Raw genomic sequence first — 23,445 nt, forward strand, 5'->3', positions numbered from 1 at the left:
AAATGTATCTGATTAGGACTACACCCCCATAGCAGGCCTCCCACAGGCCTGGGGCCGTGCTCGGCTGACCCAAATGCACAGATCAAAGTTAGAGCAACATAGTGGGAGCTGACAGATCTGTACTGATTGTGCATGTATGTGTATATATTTGTGTGTGTGTGTGTGTCTTAGTGCCAGAACTTTCAAACCTATACAGAAAAACAGGCCTGAGTTCCTCATTTCTCATTGAAGCTAATTTACTGTTGTTTTAAGAAATGAAGGTATTAGAAAACATTTTCTGTTCCAGACATTCTGTTATAATCAAAGTTGGCAGATTCTGCTAATCTAAAATACCAACATGAACTTTGAGATGGTTTTTAAACTCAGACTCTCCCACTTGGTTAGCATCAGATCATAATGGAGGGACTGCGATTGTCCTGATTTCTGCCAGCTTCCTGATATATGACCTTTGATCTCCAGCCCCTGGCTAATGACACAAACCAGCAAGAAACACAAGAGCCTGACAGCGATCAGATTATAGTTTCTATGTTTAAGTGTGTTTTTAACCTTTAACCCTACCCCTCAAAGTACACTTAAATAACAAAATGCAGCTACATTTGAGCTCATATAAGTCATGAAATATTAGAAATACTGATAAATTTGTTTGATGGCTTAACTAAATCTAACTGCAGCTGTTTATTTGTTGCACATCTAAATATATTCTACTCTACAATATTCATTTATGTTTTTATTAAAGGTTGAATACCAGGCAAGCAATTTCTTATACAGATGCAAGAAAAAAATCTAGTAAATTTTCAGCTTGATTAGAGTGACTTGTGAGTCACCTGAGCACTTTTTTTCCAATCATTGAACATAAGCAGCCATAAGTGTCACCAAACTTTGCTTATAACACTCTTCTAGCTGGACACTGTTACTGAGTGAAAAGAAGTCAAAGTAAGATATTTTTGTATGAGTGAGGTGTTTAAAATAAATTCAGAGAAAGCTGAGATTTGTAGGAGTTGTCACAGCATTTTCTGATACGTCTGTCGCTTATTCAAGTTGAAAGGGCAAGAGAGACAGAGAATAAAAATTTTAAGGTCTTTTATGACCTTAGAGTCATAAAACTTGCTGGATTTGGAAATCTACATTCTAACTAAGATTTCCACAGACTCCCGTCTGTGTCTGAATACAGACACAGACGGCTATTTCAGTAATTCTGGCTCCACTAACTAACTTGTATTGTGCTTACTTATACTTATCTAGCAACCCAGAAATCCAGAGGATACTTACTTACTTACACTTATTTAGTAACCCAGAGCAGGGATTAGAACTTGGAACCCAGAAAAATGACCTTAGAAAGTACTTTTTAGACTCCTATTCTTCCAAACCAGAAAATTAATTAGACCAGAGGATACTTACTTATATTTACCTACCAATCCTGAATAGGAGTCTCTAGTTTATTTACTTTGGATCAACATTATTAGGTTTTTCTTCTTTTGCTTTTTCTTTTGGTTTGTTATTTTGTTTGTATTTCCTTTTAATTCTTGTAAAGCACTTTGTATTGCCTTGATGCTGAAAATGTGCTATATAAATAAAATTACCTTTACCTTTATTAAAGCTAAGCTGTAATACAAGATGCTGCAAAAATGAAAATGTCAACTCTTTTATTTGTGTCACTTATGAAATAAAATGGTTTCTGCTTGTGATATAACTAATACTGATCACATGCAGCAAGAAGAATTGAAAAAATATGTTGGTTATATACTATATTTCTGAAATAGAAATTAGAATCAGCTAAAATCTGACTAGTGACTAGGAGGCATAGACTACAAAGACTGGATGACAGAATTTAGATGATAAAAGCCTGATGAGTGCATATCTGTAGTTTCTTTCTTTTGTTTTTGTTTTTTAAAAGCATGCCTAGTACATGCTTATCTCTTATAAAATGCAAGAGATAAAATGCATATTTTCATGACTCAAAAATATGTACAAATAATTTTAGAGAAAGTTAAGTAACTTAATATTTTAGCCTGAAGGTTTGTTTAAACCCAAGTCATTTAAATGGAAACCAGATGTACAAGTTTTTATCAGAAGTTTTGTAAAAATAGATCAGACGTGTTTGGAATGGAGCTATTAAAATGTGGTAGCCTGGAGCAGATTATGTCAAAGCAGTGAAGTGGATACCTTATGTACAGAGGTTATCCGGTTTTCTTGTCAAATTTATTTTTATTTGTTACCTTTGACAAAATAAAAAAATATATATTTCTGAATTAACCTACGGAGGTTTTATTTACCACAAATTATATGCCTTTTAACAATTTGTGAAAGCCCAGATAATGATTAGTAAGATTCTGGATAGTTTGGTTCAGGACATTTTTTGGTAAACTGAGGCAGACCTGTGCAGACCAAAGCAGCACCTCAAACATTCTTCTTACATGTGTGGCATCATGGAAGGATAAACTCAAATGATCTTTTCTAGCAACTTCAAAGATTAAAGGAAATGTCTGACTATGTAAATCATGAATTAAAGTTACTCTACTGAAAATATTTGATCACAATAAAGTGCCAGCTAGAGATTTAAAAAAAACATATTGTATTCAAAACTGCAATAATTAGTTTACTTTATATAAATGAGCCAAGAAGTGAAGGTCAAACTTTGTAGCAAATCCGACTCTGGTACAAATTCTTGTGAAATTAAATATTAGATCTTACATACAATTAGTGACAAAATAGTATCTACAAGCTGTCTTGTATTTGTATAATTAGATGCTCAAATTTCATGTGCTCATTAAAATTAATTCACAAAGTGCATAAATCGGATCTGGGTATGTGCACTATGATTTAGTAATTTAATCCAACCTTGTTAGTTTTTTTTGCTAGTATATTTTTGTTGCTAAGATTCATGTGCTCTGTGTGTACCTGCATGTAAAAACATGCATAGACATTGTAGAAGCCTGATTTTAAAGTTTTTTCAGACCATCAGGAAAATGAAGTTCATATTTCCTATGGAGGTTTAAGTTTATTAGGATAAAAAAATGACGATTTACAGGTTAGAACATATACAGAATTACAATTAAGTTAAAAACCTATGAATGATGATTTGTAATATAAGACACTATACTAAGTAATTATACTCTCTGGTAATTATGCAATTCCTCATTAGACAGCTAATGAAGTTTGGGTGTGGTGATACAGGAGTGAGTCGTGCAGTTGGAGCGGAGCCACACAGTATTTTGACCTCATTCACATTATTCTTTTACTCTGTATTGTTTTTGTGGATAATTTATGTCTGTATGGTTTCTATTTTGAAGTAAAAAGTTGAACCTTATCAAGAGGATTCAGTCTTGATATTTTTTGTCATCAAGTGCATAGCAAGGGGAAATATGGAGAGTGTCAAGCTCATGGCTTCATTAGTTTGGAGCCTACAAACACAGAACAAAAATTGGAGAAATTACATTATAACCTCATCGAGTCCAGTAATATCAAGCATATGTCTCAAACCATTGTCATAGCTTTTAGACACTGTGAAAATGATTAGCTGTGATGCATTTAATGAGAAGGAAAAAAATAAGCCTCGACTTTTCAGTATCTGATCTGCTGATCGTTGATCATCAATAAAGAGAACCTTGCGAATTTCTGATCTCTGGCTTATTTATTGGTAGATCTCTATCACTTTGGAAATCTATGGAAATGTATTTTCCTTTTGCCAGTACTTTGGCCAATAATTATAAGTACAGGGCATGTTCCCAGGCATTTCGCTATAAGTCAACAATGTAAGAAACACCAGTGAAACTGAAAAAAAAAAAACATGTAAGGGTGTAAGCTGGCTGAAATGAAGTGTAAAGGGAGTTTTCATTTTCACTTTGAGGGATTGCTACAAAGCCAGCACCTATTAACTGTCCAGTTTTGTTAAATGCTCGTTTAGAATGAGTGATTGCTGCAAAAATCAGTGACTCAATGTAATCGGCTGGATTTTCTTAGATAGTAAACATTTTACATTATAATACAATAAACTGAACTGTTGATATAATTGGATTTAATTGTCTTAAATTATTTGTTGTGATTCAGAACTATATAAATAAACTTAACTGAATTAAATTTATCAGTGCAAATCTTTTGCCTGTTGTGATGTCATCAACCAATTACACACAAATGATAATCAGCTTTTATTCTGATTGGGCTGTTTTTCTTAACTTTCTATATTTGAAAGTCCTGCAGTGAAATCCACATCTCATTATGGTCTTTTTGTGGTTAATGTGTATTTACTACTGAAAAAGCATATTATTACATAGTGCCTTTATAATATATGAGGCTTAAATGCTTCTCTGTTCGGGTTGAGAGACTCATCTCCTGCAAAGGTAAGCCAGCCTTTGAAAATTTTCCATACCAAAAGTCTCATGCATAAAATTCTATTAAAAACAAATGCAAACTCCAGTGAGTTTGCCATTGGCGTTAAATGATATACATTGAGAACACTTATGTAAAAGTCTTACGACTCACAGAGGAGATGACCTCACGCATGTAAGCAATGCGCATTACAGCCCTTTAAGTAAAGCAAGCTGACTGGTATGCTATTGGGAAGTTTCTCTTTTTTTGAGGACCAAAGATTAGCCTGAAGTTGAATGGAGCACGGGAAATTTCTCCTCAGTGCTCTCAAACACCTCTGCATAATTTCTGATTATATCTCAACTGATAAGGAACTGGTTTGCTGAGCTATTTTCAACATGATAGCCAGGATTTTTTTTTAAACATGCTCTATTTAGTGCTGGCAGGGGATTCAAACCATGAGCCAATCCTGGCCTGACACCAGTATGATTTAAGACAGCTGAGCATTAGATGAATGACCTACAATGTGTGTGTGTTCAGCTCATCTCTCTGACCCAAACCAGAGATTTCTCTCTGGAAATGAACCAACTGAAGGAGGACATCAGTGTGTGACTTTTTTAACATGTGCAAAGAGCCACATATGAAGATGTATATATATATATATATATATGTTCAGCTTTCTGCCTGTGTTTTATGGACTGTTTGATGGTATTTTACCATCAACCAGCGTATACCTTATGCATTAACTGTGAGTGAAAATGAGAAAAGAGCAGAAAAGGAGGAGAGTGGAAGTGTTACTGAGTTTTCTACAGCTCCACAGGGAGATTTAATCTCTCTCATAAAGTGACACAAATTGAACACAAGTGTTTGCATTCTGCATCTTGTGACAGGATATCGAAATTTACTGGCAGGAGAAGGAAAACCTTCAGGATTCATCACTGTGAGTGGGACACATAGAATAGCTTTCAAAAGGGAACAACTATGTTTTGAGTTTGTTTTATTACCTTTACTGGAGATGTAGTGCTTGCTGGGTGTGGTGAAGCCTCTGCTGCCATGGCTGTTGATGGCTGCAACTCTGAATTGATACCAGCGCTGAGGCCTCAGATCGGATAAAATCACATCCTCAGACAGGGTCTGAAATCACATCACATGAAGAAAACTACTCAGAAAATCCAGTTTAGAGCAGCAGATTATTTATCACATCTGTTATTGTTATTACATAGTAGTAGGCATGGGCTAGTTACTGGTATAAAGATGTGCTAAGGTTTTAACATGAGACAGTTTGACTCTGAATAGTTTTCATTATTTCCTCCTCAATTATTTTGCGTCTGTAACATAAAATATAGAAGTTAGGACCTGCATAACTAGTACTGATAAGGAGAGTCATTTTGACCTCACAGAATCAATATAAAATGCTGCATGCATTACTGTCCCTCTGCTGGTTGGATCTTTTTATGACAACCAGGTTATAGAGCACACAATTAATGGCCATAAACATGATTCATTGACTGAACAACATATATTAATTTAGTTAGTTAAATATTAATAACACATGACTATTTGGAAAAATTAATCATACTTGTTTTTAATGTACAGACAGGATTTGTTATAATGGTCTACTGACCCGAACTGGTCAATCTTGTAAGCATAAAGGTGCATGAGCAATTTTTTTTCAGCCAGCTGACCAACAGTGCGTAGCAATAATTGGGGGCAGGGCACGAACAAAACTATTAACCTTTGAAGTGAACCACTCCAGCACTTTCACTGACAACCCATTTAAATGACTTCAATTCAAAGGAAAGCTATTTTCCCCTAATAATTTTATTTCAGAAAAAAAAGACCTTAAGTAAAATTCAGCAATTCTGTTGCCCAGGTCAACACATCTCTAAATACAGTTTTCTTGCAATGAAACATAAAATTCATTACTGCAAGTTTTACTCTATGGCTTGTGCACAGAGTGAATTAAGTTGTCCTGCACTGGCAGGAATATAATAAACTGGGGCAAAAATTCAGATAAACGCTGCCAGAATGTCTTAAAATATAAATTAAACCATCTGGTCAAAGTATGGTAAAAACTGGTCCAGACTCACATGTTCTCTGACAGTTCGAATGTAATGACAGTTAAAAGCTGCTCATCCACACTCCATTGCACACACACACCGACACGCGCTGTCATCTATTTAAGTCCATAATGAGCATTCAGTCATTCAGAATCAGCCAGTGGAAAGACTGCGGTTGCCTGTGGTTCCCTTTTAAGTTCTGCTTATTTACCTAACCTCCCCCAGACACACACACAAACGTGCAGTTCACACACACAGTCATTGACACAAATACACACGCACACCCCCCCACACACGGGTTTACCCTGGCAGAGTGGGAGAGACTGGCTGGGGCAGAGAGGTTTAGACAGCAAGGCAGCAGACTGATGAGGTGGAAACAGACTCTAGCATCCATCTCCATAGCTGGGATGTTTCATCATTTAAGGCAAATTGAGAGTTATGAGGTAAAGATATGTTAGAAATGCTGTGGTGTGTTGCTCCACAGTTAAAGGCACAGGAACCATTTTTAATGGTGAGAATGAGTGCCGGGAGACACATTTTTGCGGCTGTCAGCTCACTTATATTATTAAACTCCCCACCAATGACACTCATTAATTAGAGACAGTTTGTTATAGTACAAATATTTATGTCTCTAAAGCACAAATTATGTGCCATTCATCACTTCTCTACTTCTTCTCTCTGTTGTATCTTTTCGCCAAATCACAGCTTTAATAGAGATGTAGTATTAAGCTGCTTTGTTCGTTACTCACCATGACAACAGTAGCCCACGGAGAGGCGTGGTCCTCACTAGGGTGAATGCCAATGTTCCAGCGGGACTGAAGCATGTAAATAACAGGCTCCATGCTGACATTGAACTTTGAGACCCACGCCACCTTCACATGACCCTCCGGATCTTCCACAAAGTTCATCTCCCTGCGAGGTTTTAAGGGAACACCTGCAACAAAAAGATAAAATAAAGAAAATATTTAAAGAGTTTGCTAATCCTTATTTTATTTTGGTCAAAACAATTAAAACACCAGGGAAAGAAAGTAGTTTTGGTTTTTGTCAAGCTATAGCTTAAAGTAAACTATATCTTTAAATATGACAAAAACAACAAAGGATTTTGTAATGTCCTGTTGAATGTGGACAATTGTTGAGACACGTAATATGCAATTATAATGTACTATGCAATTCAACTACATAATCATTATTTCAGAAACACTTCACAAGCAATACTTTTTTATAACTGTAAATTTAGAAATAGAGAAGTTATTCAAGTAGGGTTTTTTTCTATTGTTGCAACAGTCAAACTCTAACCACAACTCAGGCAGCTCTGCCTCTGTGTGATAATCTGAGTCTCATCCTAAAAATATTTTGGTATTTGGATGGAAGTCAGCTGTACTTTGAACAGGCTTTTTCTTCCCAGTCAGATAAAGATTGAATAAATAAAAAAAAGAGAAAAATAAAAAAATAACAGTGATAAGAATAAATTTAAAAAGATGGAGAAGTAGCTGTAAATCCTAAAATAAACACCCCAAAGTTCTTAAAACAGGGAACTGGAAGGATTTATATTTACCTTTGTATAAATTGGCTGGAGCTTGACAAGTGTGTCCGCAGTCATTAAAACAGCACTTTCTGGAGGACGGACAGTCGTGGTCTAATGAGCAGCTCTCGACACAAGCTGCAGCGAATCCTGTGGCTCGCTGAGGTGGGGGGCAGTCTCCCTGCCGGGACGATCTCAAAGATGCCAGAAACTCTCTGCTCGTCACACACTCTGTCTGTTTCTGAAAGAAAGATGCAACCCAAGAGGTATTATGGTTATTATTATGACCAAGGTTCACACACACTGTGGTTAGAATATGCAGTATCTCAGAATACACACACAAAATATTACACAGGCAAGGTAAATGTTTTTCATGCTATGATTCTGAAATTTATCGCTCACATTTCTCCTTTAAAAGCAAAAGTGTGAGGGGGTGTATATTTGTGTGTGTATCTCCGTGTCTGCTCACATGGCTGCAGTTTAGCCAGATGTAAACACAAGCTTTACCTAATGGCTCTGAATTACCCTGTGGTCCTAACCAGCCAGCCAGTCAGTAACACGCTTCAGCTATTGTGATGAAAAACTAATCTATCTGAAAACCGCAGCAACTGGCTCTACAAATAATCATTTAGGGCCACACACACACATGCAAAATACTAGGGAAACAGTTGCACACTCTTCTGTATGTTTGGAGAAGCTCTTTAGATTTGTGACACAAACACACAAGGAAGTTTATACGTCCAGGTTCCCACTATAAAAACATCTTCAGTTTGCCAAGAAATGCATGTTTCTTTTTTTTTTTTGCAAGAGAGACAATGCCACCAAAGTTGCAGTGACTTACCTCACATGACTTTGGAGAGAACATCTTCCTGGTTTCCCATAATTCTTTGCATGGCTGAAGGCACTGTAAATAAAAACAAAAGCAGTATGGGACAATAAAGTTTTACACGACTTGAACTTTTCAAACTTTTGTCAAATAGAAACCCCATACATTAATATTCTTACTTACTTTGATCCTTTTGTAACAGACTAACAAAAGCAGTGTATAATTGTGAAGCGGAAGAATGAGAAACAGAACTTTCTGATTTTTATGATTGAAGATCTGGAAAGTGTGGCACACGTCGATTTTCTTAAATCTAAGCATCTGTTTCAATGTAAATGAATCCATTAAAGGTCTGGCTGTACATTTAGGTTTGTTGTCTTGAAGCTGCTTACCACCTTTAATAGACAGCCTTTCAAAATTGTCCTGTATTTAGCTCCATTCTCTCATCAACTCTGACCAGTTATCCAATGCCTTTTGAAGAAAATCATCTGTACAGCATGATGCTGCCACCACTGTTGTCCATAGCCAACATGGTGTGTTTACAGTGTTAGGTTTCTGCCAAGCATAGCTTATTGCTTTGGTCCAAAAAGTAAGATTTTAGTCAGATCTAATCAGAGCATCTTCTTTTACATGTTTGTTATGTCCGAAGTGTGTTGGGAGAAGTGGAGAATGCAGCATCAAAGCTTTTGTCAAAATAAAACTATTGTAGCACTGGTTCTCCTATACAAGAGTAAATTGAACAAACCTAGATTGAGTCTCACACACTGGTCTGTGAGTTTGATTAAACTATGATTCACTCAGTCACAGCAAGCATATTGGTCATGAGACGAGTGATGAAGGCAGCTCCACTGTGACCTTATAGCGATGTGTTTTAAATCAGCTGCAGTCATGGTGGATTTATTAGGATGAAAGAGTAAACCATTTTAATGTAGTATAAACTGATTTATTATACTGTATCATGTTCAATAAACCAGAGATATTTTTAACAGGTAGTGAAATCCTAATAACATGACTTTTATCTTTTGTTTTTGGCACACTTTAATTGAGAAAATTCAAAGATTATTTCTGAAATTAATTAGATTGTGTTATGTTCTGAAACTTATAAAAGTGGAAAGTATAGATCCAATGGGGATTTTGGTTGGATTATCTTAAAATCTATCAATGTTTAAACTTATTACTACAAAACAAATGTGTTAATATTCTATTGTCTTTATTTTACGAACCTCAAAATATGTGCATTTATTACACGTAATCACTTTACAATTACTCTATATATTGAAAAAAAAATCTAAAGTGGTTATACGTGTAAATAGTTTAAAAATTTAGGCAAAAGGGCGATGAATCAAAGTTTTTCCATTTGATTTATTTTAAATTATTGGTTCCGTTGTTTAATTTGCACTATGTTTATGTAGAGGAAATGTCCAAATGCAGAAAGTTTAGTTTTGCATTCTTGTGCCAAAAACAAGTGAAGTTCATTCAATAATTAGGTGGCTTTATGAGTTTATTGGTTGCACTTGACTCTGTTTAGGTATGGATTAAAGGAGGTTGAGCAAGCATCCATTCCAAGCATTTCAGATATTTTAATTGTCTAAAATCCCAGTAGAAACCATTTAAGTTTGTGGTTGTTATGAAAGAAAATCTGAAAACGTTCAAAGAGTATGAACACTTTTGCAAGGCACAATCAAGATTGATTCTAGCTGACTGTTCAAATTGGCAACAATAACAAAATGTATAAATTAACAACTGTTCAGTTCTGTTCCGGAAAACGAACACAAGCATTTCCCAGAACAATTTATCCAAAACAGCAAAAGAATCAAGAAATAAAGAGAAGAAAGGGCCTAATGATGAGAATGAATAAAGTATCATGCAGTTAGAAGATTTCCAGCAGCAGATCTTCTAGTGTAAGCCAGCAGAATACTCTCCCAAAGCACACTCATCTGGTTTGCCACCTCAGTGAACTGGTGAGTGATGTCTCTCACCAAATTAAAACCAGACAGCATATAAAAACTGCGGTTTCACCCTGAACCTTTTCTCCCCCGCCTCCTTTCTCTCCATGCCTGTCTGTCTCCCTCAGCTTCCTGCTGCGCCTGGCTTCAATCATCTTTCCAGTCCATTCCCTCCCACCGACTCCAGAAGAAGAAACATGATTTAACAAATGATAGAAAAACTTCCTCTTTGTTCATCTATGTGGGTAAACTCTTTGATAGAAGTGAACAGTTAACAAATTCATCGATGCAGGGCTGCTTAAAATGGTCTCATCCAGACTTTTGCGGTGGTAAATATTCAGAATGAAATCATGAGGATCAAAGGTTCTCACATGATCTTCTAAGCAGAGTCATTGAAGACATATGTGCTTGGTTTTTACCATTTTGAAAAATTAGGGTACCCCTTCAACACCTCACCATAGAGTCTGCTATTCAGAGGGTTTAACAAATGCAGTATCTACTGTGTTTGTAGGAAATACCAACAAGAGGTTCAGCATGAATGCTGCCGAAATAAGTACTTCATAATTTATAATTATGTTTCCCCTATATGTATTGACCTCACCATTACCTTTCCATTGTCTTGGTATTTATGCAGCTCCAGACTCTTTCCATTTTTCTGACAAAAAACTATAAAATTCTTTAGATTATTCTCAGAAATTCTTTAGAAAACACTACAAAATTTCCAAGATTTTTTTCTGGGAAATTTCAGTCGTTTTTTTGGCAGAAATTTATTTAGGGTGATTTATTTATTTTCAGTTTACAATGGCCATAATACACTGTCGTAGAAATGTTCCCTGAAAAACTTTTAATAGTAAAATACGTTCTATGTTTTGGTTGCAACATGATATTTGAAGACGTTCAAGGGACATAAATATGTTGGAAGACATTTTACACAAAATTTGAAGTGTAAAATATATTATTACATATCTAACTTGATTAATTTTCTCTATAGCTATCAGAAAATATGGAGTCTGGATATACAGAAATTACATTCTGATCCTATTAAGATTTTAAGTCTAACTTCACCAAATTAAATAAACTTAGGATACTTTGAATACTTAATAAACCAATCAAGGCTCACAAACTTTGCATTCAACTCACATTACAGTATAATATAAGTCAGTTTTGTACTGACTGGTTCTGGCCTACCTAAGATTGCAGGTGATGGCTGCTCATGACCTCTAAAGTTTGGTTGCCATCCCCCTGTGGGGGTAGATGTGTCTCACATGGATTCTGCTGCATTGTTTCCAGTCTCACCTGGATAACAGATGTGGTAATGTGAGGACCATGTCCTTCCATTCTTCTACCTTCTACACCACCCAACCTTGTCTGCTGTATGAGAAGTTATTCAGGAGTTTTGTCAGCAGGTCTGCTGACTCCTGTGTTGCTGACTATCTCATAACCTCTATGACACACTGCAGAGACTGTCACACTGGGCAGTGGAGAAAATCAATCAATTTTACTCCACAATTCACCTCTATGCCACAGATGAAGTCACCCAACAGGAGGTGGTCCTCGATAGCAGCAAGCTAAAAATGTAAGTAAAAAAACTATCTACAGCACATAAACAGTTAACAATCCATCAAAGTCCTGATAGATGAATCACTCTATATCTAAAAAGAAAGATAATACTTTGATAGTGCTACAATATCTTTTCAAACTAATTTTTTCTTCATATTTGTTAAAAGCAAATGGGAAACCAAAAGTCCTAATTGTATAAGGTACTTAACAGTTTTAAAATATTGCTCTTCGCAAAGTTATCTGTTAAATGTTAAAACACTGGTTTGTCTCTTCAGTTTATGAAACGTTAAAAAGACATGCAGAGAGTCTTGAGAACTATTGATCCAAACTAATGAAGACAAAAAATATACAGGAACAAAAAATGGATTTTTGGTGTGTAATGGATGTCAAAGCTTACTGCTATCAATCATTAAGCAAAATACATAAGAAAACTGAGGGGTAGCAGGTAGAACATTATCTCATTGTGTTTTTGTGATTATTTTTTAAATTCCAATTGCAACTTTTATTTAGAATCTACATTTGTATAGCTTCAACTTGAAAATTAGATCTGACGAGTTCCTGTTGAAGTTTCCATGAGTCTCATCACTTGACATGAATGTTATGATCTTCCTAAAAACTACCTCTTCAACATGGCCAAACGTCACACCAGCATTTACATTTAGCACAACTTGTTGTATTTTCATACATGAATGTATGTGGTATGAATTTCTATCCATTAATTTCTTTTGCTTTTTTATCCTTTTCTTCTCCCCTCTGACCTCAGCTTTGGTCATGGAGGTGCTTTTCTGAGAGAGCCAAGCACAAAAAACTCAACACAATACAGAACAAAAAGATCTTATCAGGAAATAATCAATAGTGCAGTAACAGTAAACTGACTCAGTATCCATCATGTGCTCTTTTTTCTTTCTCAGCTTTCTAAACCAAGCAACATGATACATTTTATGACTCTCTGGGGAAAAGTTGCTTTAGACTTCGCAGAAGATCAAAACAGTATTTCACAACAGAAACATAATCCACCAGTATCATGCATTGCACAATTCTCATATTCCCAGAAAGAGAAAGGCATTGATGCTATTTTTCGACCCTTGCTGCAGTCTGACAAATATAGTACAAACAATTCAGGTTAAAAAGACATTTGCTTATTTTTTAAGACAATGCAAGTATGTATATTCAGTTATGTTTTGTCTTTTTCCATATTCAGTCACATCAGTTTAAATGTAATGTTTAAGGTAGATGACAATATATTCTTACACAAACCTTTTCACAGATTTAATAAAGTTAAATAATTTTTGTTATTTAGTTGTTGGCATGTGACCCTGCACCACGAAGAGCAATTCTGCAGAGATGGGATCTGGCAGACCCCAAAGTTAAGGACAGTTTAAGAAATTTTGGGCCAAAAGTTGTACAAAATTAACATCAGACTTACAACCGAACAAGTTTGTGGCACACTTACTTGTTTTGGTGAAGCAGATGAGTTTAATACAAGTCAGAGTCATGTTCCTTCTTAAAAAATAAATAAATAAATAATAAAAAGTGTGAGATGCATCTCAGAGGCGTCATAAAAAATCTCAAGGTGAGGATGCATTTTTTAGAACTTGCATGTTAACATTTTCCTTCCAATTTTATGATGGATGGACAATAATTTTAAAAAATTATTTTGATGGTGCATTCAAGATCAACTTGCATGTTTCTCTGATGTCAATAATCCATGTCTTTTTTGTAATTATCCTAAGACAAATATTACCAGAGGGTCATAAACCAGAACCTGTTATGTTGTGAGAGTTAAACAAAAATTTGGTGCAAAAGAATTGAGAAATGTAATAAAAATAAATCATTTGCAGGAGCAAATGCAGGTAAGGCTGTGATAGAATATCAGGCAAAGCAGCAAAGTAACAGAAGGATCCAATAACAATAATAAGTTCCAGGTGCTTAAATCCAGAAGCAGGGTGGAGAAAGGCAAAGAAGCAGGTGATCTAATTAGAGGTAGTTGAGTAACAGCCGAGGCAGAATACAGGCAGGGGGACCTGAGTGAAGGAGGCTAAATTGCACAGGAGAAGTTGAACAAAATCTCAAAGGATCTTCAAACTAACTGAGAAAACCTGACAGGAATCTAAGAAAATAAATCAAAATGTACAAAGAATAAACTAAGAAACTAAATTAACAAACCCCTTGTTGGCACTAATAAATACAAAGAATTGAAAAGAATTTGACAAGGCCTAAAGAGTATACCCAAAAGAAAACCAAAGCTCAACACCTCTTGACCTCTAGAGATGGACACCAGCTCAAGTGGTTGTAGGATATACTTGTACAGATCAAATTAATGAATGATGCTAATGCTGTGTTCAGACCAAACGCATTCCGCGCATCAAAACCGCGTCCAAGGCCTCAAGTGAGACGCTTGACATTTTGCTCTAGACACACATCAAATGTCGCCCAGTGGGAGGAGCCTCTTGACTTTTAGCTTATTTTGCCTCCCCCTGTTCTCTTCGTACAATGCCAGATGAAATATTGAGAGTATATGACTTGCTTTCAGTTATTTACTGATGTTCACCACCCAGCTGCGTGCTCACGAGGGTCGTTTTCAGCCAATTTGATGACCTGTTAACCCGCACCGGTTCCTACATCTCTTGGCAGGACACCAACTACAGCCATCTATGTCATGTAGCGGAGTCTCTCTGATTGATTGACGCTCTGGATCCAGCTGGAAAAATTCAGATTTTCCAACTCCAGTGACTTCCGCATCAGATGTGTCAGCAGTGTTGAATGCCCTAGATGAGTGTCGAACACTCAAAACACTTCAAACATGCAGCTCTAGACGCACAAAATATGCCTCGTGTTTTTATTACGCGTCCACATAAAAATTAAACCAGACACCCCGGGCATCCAAATCATGTTTGGTTTGAACGCAGCATAAGAGTTATGCCACAGTCTCCAATTCTAAAATATCCCAGAAAAAATATCTGGTTTGATTTTTCTTTTAAAATAAAATAAAAAAACAGTGATGAAACTGAAGAAAACTTGTAAAACAGAAGAGGTGATATGTTGAAGGTGATGTGACCTGAAAATATTTGTGGTTTCAAGGAGGTGCAAACCTTATACACTCAAATATCACTTGTATGTAATAAATCAATAAAACTCAAACACACTGCAATTGTGGAAGAGGTGCTGAGAGACAAGCAGTCAGTGTTGAACCTGAATGCAACACAATGAGTTATGTGTGTGAAAGCAGGTTCAGTAGACATGGTTAAGGTCGAAGTTGACAATGTTACTGTTTAACACAGCAAGACATAAAACAACAGGACCTAGATTAATGACTATCTGAGCCACTATGTGTGTACAATTTGCACAGGAGCTCCTTGCATATCTCTGTTATAATTAATCACACCATGGCACTCGGCCCTCCTCTCATGTCTCCTGCTATTTTATGACTTCACCTGCCACAACACAGGGATGACAGCCACAATCTGAAACAGGGAGGAAAGGAAATGGGAGTAAGGGGAGAGAGATGGTGGGTTTGGAATGGATGGAAAAGTGAGTGTCAGTTGAAAAGGACAGGGGAGATGAAAGACAAACAGTGAAACAGGTCCATGGAAAATGGGAGCAGGGAGAGAGGGTAAAAGAAAGACAGCCACCAGATGTGTTCAATCCCTAAAAACGGTCACTGGCTAAGTGAATACAACCTAAAAAAAGCTTCTGTCTGAGTTTCTGGGTTACCTTCAAATAGAGTTTATATTTTCTTCATCTGGTGAAAATTTCTTGGACTTTACCTCAAAGGTTTTTCTGTTTATTTATGTGTTTAAGCACAACCACATTTTGAGAAAGTTAAAGCTCCATCAAAGTCTAGCACATGGCAGGACTTTCCAAAAAACAATTGAAGAAATAAAATGTCACAATATGCCAATCAAAAGATGTAATGAGTATTAATTGACTGGAGATTTGGTTAATTTTTTTCGTAATACCCCCTTTGAGTTTCCTCCGACAGCCTACAGGTGTGTTGTCATATGATTTGTTCCCTACAGTTGATTTTTACCCTTGGCTTGATGTCCATCCAGATGAGTAATTACGTTAAATGAAAAACCCAACTACAAAATGTACTGCTGTTAAAAGACGCTGACATAAAGATTCGGTATAGTCCACTTTAACTTTGGCCCTCGGGTTCAAGGTGACACTTACATTAACAGAATTACTTGATAATATAACATTTGAACCAGAACAACATGAATACACATACCATGTCCCAATATGGATTTAAGTTTTAAAAGTTTTTGAACAAGGTATGAAAGAAAATTACTGACATGTAAGAAAAATACTATGTTCAATTAGCAACATCATTATGCAATTAACTGCCTATCTTGAATAAAAAGAAAAACATTTTAAAAATACATATATGGATGGCACATCATTTTTGTTGTCGCAACCTCAATAGGGGGTTTAGATTCCAACACTGGGAACTTCTTGTCTAAAAGTTTTGAGTTCTAAAACTAAAATGGTATTTACTTGCATAATACACACAGTAATGTGCACTTCAGGTTTTAGAAAATGTAAACTTTGGAACAAATTTTTAAAAATCCTTCAAAAATCTATGTTAATTTTTTTTGCATAGTTGTGAATAAATATGCAAATCATTATGTACTGAGGAAGATAATGTGCAATTGGAAAGGATTTTCAACTTGAGCGTAATAAATAGATAGAACAATGGGAAAACCAAAATAAAATTCTATATTAAAATGATCCTCTGTCAAAGCTCTGCTGCCATATGATGCAAATCGGCTTCAGTCAGTTTTAGTTGTACAGACAAACTAAATTACAAACTAAAAATAAAGAAGTATGCTTATTAAAATTTAACCAAATTTCTAGATAGGCTTTGAGGACGAAATGCTAAAGAGAGGATGACATGAGAGAGATGCTCAGTGACTTAATACTTCTGCTCTGTATGCTGTTGTACATCCTGCTGTCTTACACACCTGGTAAACATTACTAAATCCACTCTGGGTGTGCGTGTGATCTGTAAAGTGAAAAGGAAAAGAGATAAAAGACAGAGGAGATGGATGGATGGAGAATTGAAACAGAGCTGCAGTTTCATTTTTGTGAGCTCACATGTGTTTTCCCAGGAGAGAAACAGTGAGAGAGAGTGAGAGAAGCAGTGCACTGATGATGTGACACAAACCAGATGTGTTAGCGCAACATCTGCTCAGTTTGTGCGTCTACAATACAGAGAAACCGATGAAACGAAGGAACATATGAATATAAAGCTTCACACTCATGTTTATCTATCATGTCATGTTGTTCATTCCTTCTTCTTCTTTTTTTTCTATTTGTTTGCTGTTTGCCCTGCACTGGGATGGCGATTTTCAGAAAAATAAACAAAATTTAGGTAAAATTGTTAGCTACAAAAGAAGAAAATAGATACAGTTAATCAATTTGCAACTCCAGAGATTGAGATTACGTAACAGCTAAAACGTATACAAAAAGGTGTTTTATACTTTTCAACATATTTTTATGTCTGTACAGCAGCAGAAGATTGGAAGATTTAGGCTTCCCACAAAAATAGATAGAACTTACAAAATCTAATTCAGATTAAATTAAGTCTAAAAATACTTCAGCATATTTTACATGTTCTCAAACTCTGTGAGAAAAAACTGCCCCAAGTTTTCATACGAACCCAAAAGGAGCTGAGGGAAAACTATCTTTACGACTCCCAGCATTGTTCTGTTACAAGTTTCGAATGTCAAACTCTTTTAAGCACCGTATATGGCCAAAGGAGTTTATGAGATGTTGCAAGGGGACTCAGCCTCAAATAAAGTTGCCTTTTGTCAGTCTGGATTGCTTACAGCTACAAAGTTGCTTTATAAAGACACAACAACTTTTTACTCTGTTATCTCTTTCATTGGGTTGGACTGATGCAGTTCAGACCCACACATAAACTGAATGTTATTTTAATCGGATATGAATGTTTTTCATTTTGCATGATTTTGTTAATGATAAAACTTAAAGTATTTTAAACTTGATTTATTGTTCGCTGTGTGTGCTAAAATATACTTAACCCATTTACTGTAAGTTAGAAACCTTAAATCAAAAACAGATATGATAAACACACCTAAGACATTAGAAAGTATTTCTGTTTGAATGTATGTAATCAATGGATCATGATGAGAAAAGGATATGAGATGGAGCTGAATTCAGAAACATTGTGGAAGAAAACCTTTTTTAGTATCCAAAAGCAAAGATTGAGACTGAGGTAGCGGTTCACTGTCCAGCAGGATGAAAACCTTAAACATACAGCTAGTTAGAGCTAGAATCGAATGGTTTAGGTAAAATGCTATTCAAGTGTTAGAGTTGTTCAATCAAAGCACAGGCCTAATTTTCACTATCTAGTCTGGCTGAACTTTAAGTTTTGTGCAAAAAGGGCCAAACATTTCAATCTCTAGATGTGCAAACAGGTAGAGACTTGCACCTGCACTCGTAAACATAGATTGTGTGGCAAGCTTCTTCAGGTATTCTTTGAGCATTGTTGCACGTCTTGACACTCTTTCATAAAAGTTACATTTGTGGACTGCACAACTAACAGTTGCCCTGCCAGTATTCTTTTCTTTCCATTGGACAATTATGCATGATTTTATGTTCTTCCATCTAAGAAAATAAGTAAATAAGGACACTGTATTTTTTGGTTGTTATAATGCAAAATCTAAACAAGTTTATTTACACATAGAAAATTCTAGAATTGACAGTGGGTGTCCTTTCTTTTAAACATGACTGCCCTTTTTCTTTTGCACATTTAACTGAACAAGTGGTAAATACAATAAAGCTTTTTTTCTTTGAAACAATCATCTCCAGGAGCATAATTAATAAAAATAAACAGCATTCTCCAGACTTCTTCAACATTCCCAGTTAAGCAAATACACTCTGAGAGCATTAAACACAGTTGGACACCCTCTGTTGTACATTTCATTCTTTTGATTAATCTAAGCAATTATGGTTGAGGACTTGGATGTGTGCTTTCCTGTTATAATTTATTTTGGTTGGCCTACCAGGATGACTTTTACAAATTGGGCTGTATCCACTTTCAACAGACTGTCAGACAGTAAAAATTAACAATCTTGCAATTGAGACATAAGAAAGCGCACATGTCCGAGCAGTGTCATGATCTCTGACAGAAAGGTTTGAGAAAGTGTTGTTGGACATTGACTTTATTTGTGCTTAAGTCCAAACAGCTATTTGAGTCTGAAAGAATAAGAAAACTAGGGAGCAACCAGATGTTTGTTTAAGCTCAAAGGAGCTGCACTGATTTGTCTTTTTGTTTGAGGCAGCAGGGGGTAGGTATAGTTAAATCTGATGTTTTGCTCAGTGCGGTATCCCCTGACGGTTTGTTGGTGGAGGTTGGCTGATGTTGACATTAACCCATGCTGACCCAAATATAAATACGTATACGGACTACTGAAATACATGCAGAGCAGGTTTCACTGTGCATGCCTACATATTTTTCTTCACTGACCTGTCATCTGAATTTGTACCAAAGCTTCAAAATATTTTAAGAAGTAAAATACAACTCAGGTGTTTCCATGTGGGTTAAAGATTTTAGATTATGCCTGAACCTCAGAAGGGAGTTCAAAAAGCCACTTTGTAGAAAGCTAGATGCTCTATTTAAAATTGTAATTCATAGCATATTTGTATGCAAAGGGTTTTGAGCAGTCAGTTACAGCTAAAACTCAATCCCAAATTTCAGTTATTAAAAATGTAATTTTCTTACCATGTTGGGCTGTTTTTAATTATTATCCTTGACTTGAACTCTTGATTTATAAAGATTAATTGTTTGAGCTGCATTTATAAAATACCAAGACGTAGTTTTTAAAGTAGAAGCAATATTCAGCGAGATTAACAGACTTTAAGACTTTACAGACTTTAGTTGTACATTTAAGAAAGATCTGAAATCCAAATGATGATTTGCAAATATTCAACACAAGTTTGGCAAAAGTTTGGCAAAGGAAAAAAAAACTGTGGTAAGATTTATTTGTGAATTTGTAGGAACGTACTAATTCTGAGATTTTAAGAGATCATCTTTTAGTGATATGGAAAGTTGGTTTTATGTGTTCAGTGGCTTGTAGAAGTCTAAAATGCTTAGTGTTTGAAACATACTATTGTGTATTTTTAAGGCGCTTTATAATGTTTCACTGCAACTTTTCCAGTTGCTTTTCTCTAGCGTTTTGGACACCCTTTGTATTTTTTTAAGATGTCCAAGTAACTGGTTAAAGCAACTTAAGTTTATTTACCTGCGCGCAGCGTCTGTGGTTTTCACACCAATCCAGAACTTGGATATTCTGGAAGAGACAGAGAGGAGAGAAAAGAGGCTTGAAAGAAAACATTTAGACAGACAAATCCTTTGATATACACTCCCTACATTTAACCTATTCATAAGAGACTTCCATTTCATATGTAAGCAGACCAAAAGCAAAACGTTGCACATAAAAGATCGTTGAAAAAAATTATACAAGCAGAGAAAAACCTGCAACACAGTCACCTTTCAGCTGTTTACCTAATTACCCTCTACGTAAAAAAAAGATCTATGGTTGTGGCTGCTGAGGTGGCTGGATTGCGTCACATGGTGAGACATGAGGTACATGTGCAGAAAGTCAAGTGGAAACTGACTCAAAAGCACCAGTAAACATGAACACTTTAACCACTGTGACTGGGATGTAAAATAAAAGCCACATCACACATCACATCAGACCAATATAAATTCCTCAATTCTCCTTACTTTGATAACTCTAGACAAGCAATTGTCAAAAAGTGCAATATCTCTGATAATTGAGTGACATAGAGAATGAATGCCTTAAAGACACTTGAATGCACTAAAGAGCCTAGATAAATATTTGACTATCACGGTTTATCCCACAATTCAGACTATATTAATCGCAATTTTAATTTAAAGTACCACAAAATATTTTAACATAATCTTTGATTTAATTAGAAGTCAGTCAACCATATTCTTTAGCATTAGGCCTTTCTAACCAAGTTTTAAGAAAGAAGAAAACTAAGCAAAATAAGCAGTAGTCTTAGTTGCATGTTGCTAACAATGAGCTGATTGAATAAAATATTTTAACTGTGCACTTCAATTAATTTTCTTAATAAGCTCTTGTATATCTAAGAGAAGTTGTCTGATTTTATTCCATGCACATGTGCAGCATCATGCTTTTTAAGAGGATGTCACTGCTGAACTTATGCCTTTATCTTTTATTATCTTAAAAACTTGGCCTTATCAGCCAGGTATGATAAATAATAAACTCTTTTGCTATTTTATATATGTTTTATTTCTCTATAGTAAGAGTGTTTCCCCAACTTACTAGTTCATTATTAATTGGTATAGGCAATTCTAATATAGCTAAACTTAAAACCCAACAAAGCACAACATTCGGTGCAACATGTGATAATAAATAACTAAAACATCTACATGAATGCACATCCTGTATAATTTCTCCCCATAATGCCATAAAAAGGATAAGCAAAGAGCTTGGCAGCTTTTGACTTCCTTTGTTGAAACACTCATCAGTGTTGAAACTGCTACTGTTGCTCTGTCTTTATCAACAAAATTACTTTGCTGCTATGCAACAACAAAACAGCTATTAGAATAGGTGTGTGTATGCCTGCCTGTTGTCATGTCTGTGCACCTTGAGACTTGTGAGTCCCCAGTAATTGTGTCTACGCGTGTGTGTTGGATAAGCCGCTTTAACAACTCTTAAACCCTCTCCCGAGTGAGTTGTATTTAGACTAAACCAATCTTTTACTGCACACAGAGATACACCCACCTAGATCCTACTCAGTGTTTTCCTCTTTAATTGGCCTTTGTGCTCACTATATGATTAGGGTGATTAGGGGGTAATTGCCAGGGGATCAGCACTAAGGTGAAAAGATTCAGACTACGGGTTAAGGGTTTTTATAACATGGTGAAATAAGACTTTAACCATCAGTATTCAAGACATACATAGTTTTTTAAAACTTAATTCAGTTAAAGTGACTAACTTGGTCACGGTTTTCAGATATTTAGAGAATTGCAGAATGACTCAAAAGGTTTCTAAGGTGTATTTAAAATTAAGATTACTGGCTTTATAATTATAATTATGGCGGCACAGTGATGCAGTTGGTAGCACTTTTGCTTTGCAAGAAGGTCCTGAAGACTTTATAGAAGGAGTTGCATGTTCTTCCATGAAGTGTTTCTGGCTTCCTCCATCAGTCCAAAAACATGACTGTCGGGTTTATAGTTATTTCCAAAAATTGTCCTTAGATATATGAGGGTGTGCATGCAAAGTTATTTGTTCTATTTTGCCCTCAGATGGACTGGCAACCTGTCCAGGGTGTACCCCACCAATGACCGCTGGAGATAAGCACCAGGATAAATAGGTATGGCCGATTAATGGGTTTTATAAGTATTTGCTATGTTATTGAGAAAATTACAGGAGATATATATATTCCTTTATTTAATCAGGTAAACCCCGTTGAGATCTAGATCTCATTTTCAAGAGGGACCTGAGCAAAAAATTTGCAATACATAGCAACCTGGTTACAAGATAAAAACAATTAATACATATGCACAAGTATAAAACAATAAAAACAATTTAAAAACAATGACACTGTTTCATAGAATCTTGTTGCCTATCTTTAAGAACTGCTCGAAATTAGTCCAGTGAAATCATTTCCGACATCTTAAGTTCAGACTGCAACTGATTCCACGCTGTGGGGGCCAACACACTGAATGCCTGCTTCCCTTTTTCAGTTCGAAAGCGTGGGACATGCAGAAGATGGTACCCATGCTAAGCCAACCTTTAATTTAAAAACAGCAAAAACAACAAAGTTTCTCTCTGACTTCAAAGTGGTAGTGTAACAACAAAAGATTATTAAAACATTTCCAAACATTATCAGCTCTTACTGCAGAGCACCAATTCAAACCCAAATGTCTACTGCAATATTGTGCAGAACTGCATAGGGCTAAATGATGTCACTAACTTTTTTGGGCATGCAGAGGAATATTATTTTCTATGCACATAGTCTCATTTTATGGTTCCATAAAGTAACTATGTTCAGCTGTTATGAAAATGCTGTGTATATATTAAAAATAACTTAAAAGAAATTTGATTTTACATCTGACGCCTTGAAACTGACCTCTGGCTCTGCCTGTTATGGCTTTGAAGTGCTGGGTTTCACTTCTTTAAATACAGTTATAAACTTTTGCACAACTCC

The 23,445-nt window shown here is 35.8% G+C and overlaps 1 protein-coding gene across 1 annotated transcript in view; it reads right to left on the reverse strand.

Moving 5' to 3' along the window:
• LOC102227952 (anosmin-1-like) overlaps positions 1 to 23,445 on the reverse strand; it is a 47,964-nt gene that overhangs the window by 11,500 nt on the left and 13,019 nt on the right. The window contains exons 2-6 of the mRNA XM_005803894.2: positions 20,484 to 20,531; positions 8,729 to 8,791; positions 7,921 to 8,128; positions 7,115 to 7,299; positions 5,310 to 5,439 (exon numbers count right to left, since the gene is read on the reverse strand). Coding sequence (XP_005803951.1) covers positions 5,310 to 5,439; positions 7,115 to 7,299; positions 7,921 to 8,128; positions 8,729 to 8,791; positions 20,484 to 20,531 — 634 coding nt within the window. The remainder of the gene's footprint in view (positions 1 to 5,309; positions 5,440 to 7,114; positions 7,300 to 7,920; positions 8,129 to 8,728; positions 8,792 to 20,483; positions 20,532 to 23,445) is intronic.

Source organism: Xiphophorus maculatus, chromosome 9 (assembly GCF_002775205.1).
Source record: "Xiphophorus maculatus strain JP 163 A chromosome 9, X_maculatus-5.0-male, whole genome shotgun sequence".
NCBI lineage: Eukaryota > Metazoa > Chordata > Actinopteri > Cyprinodontiformes > Poeciliidae > Xiphophorus > Xiphophorus maculatus.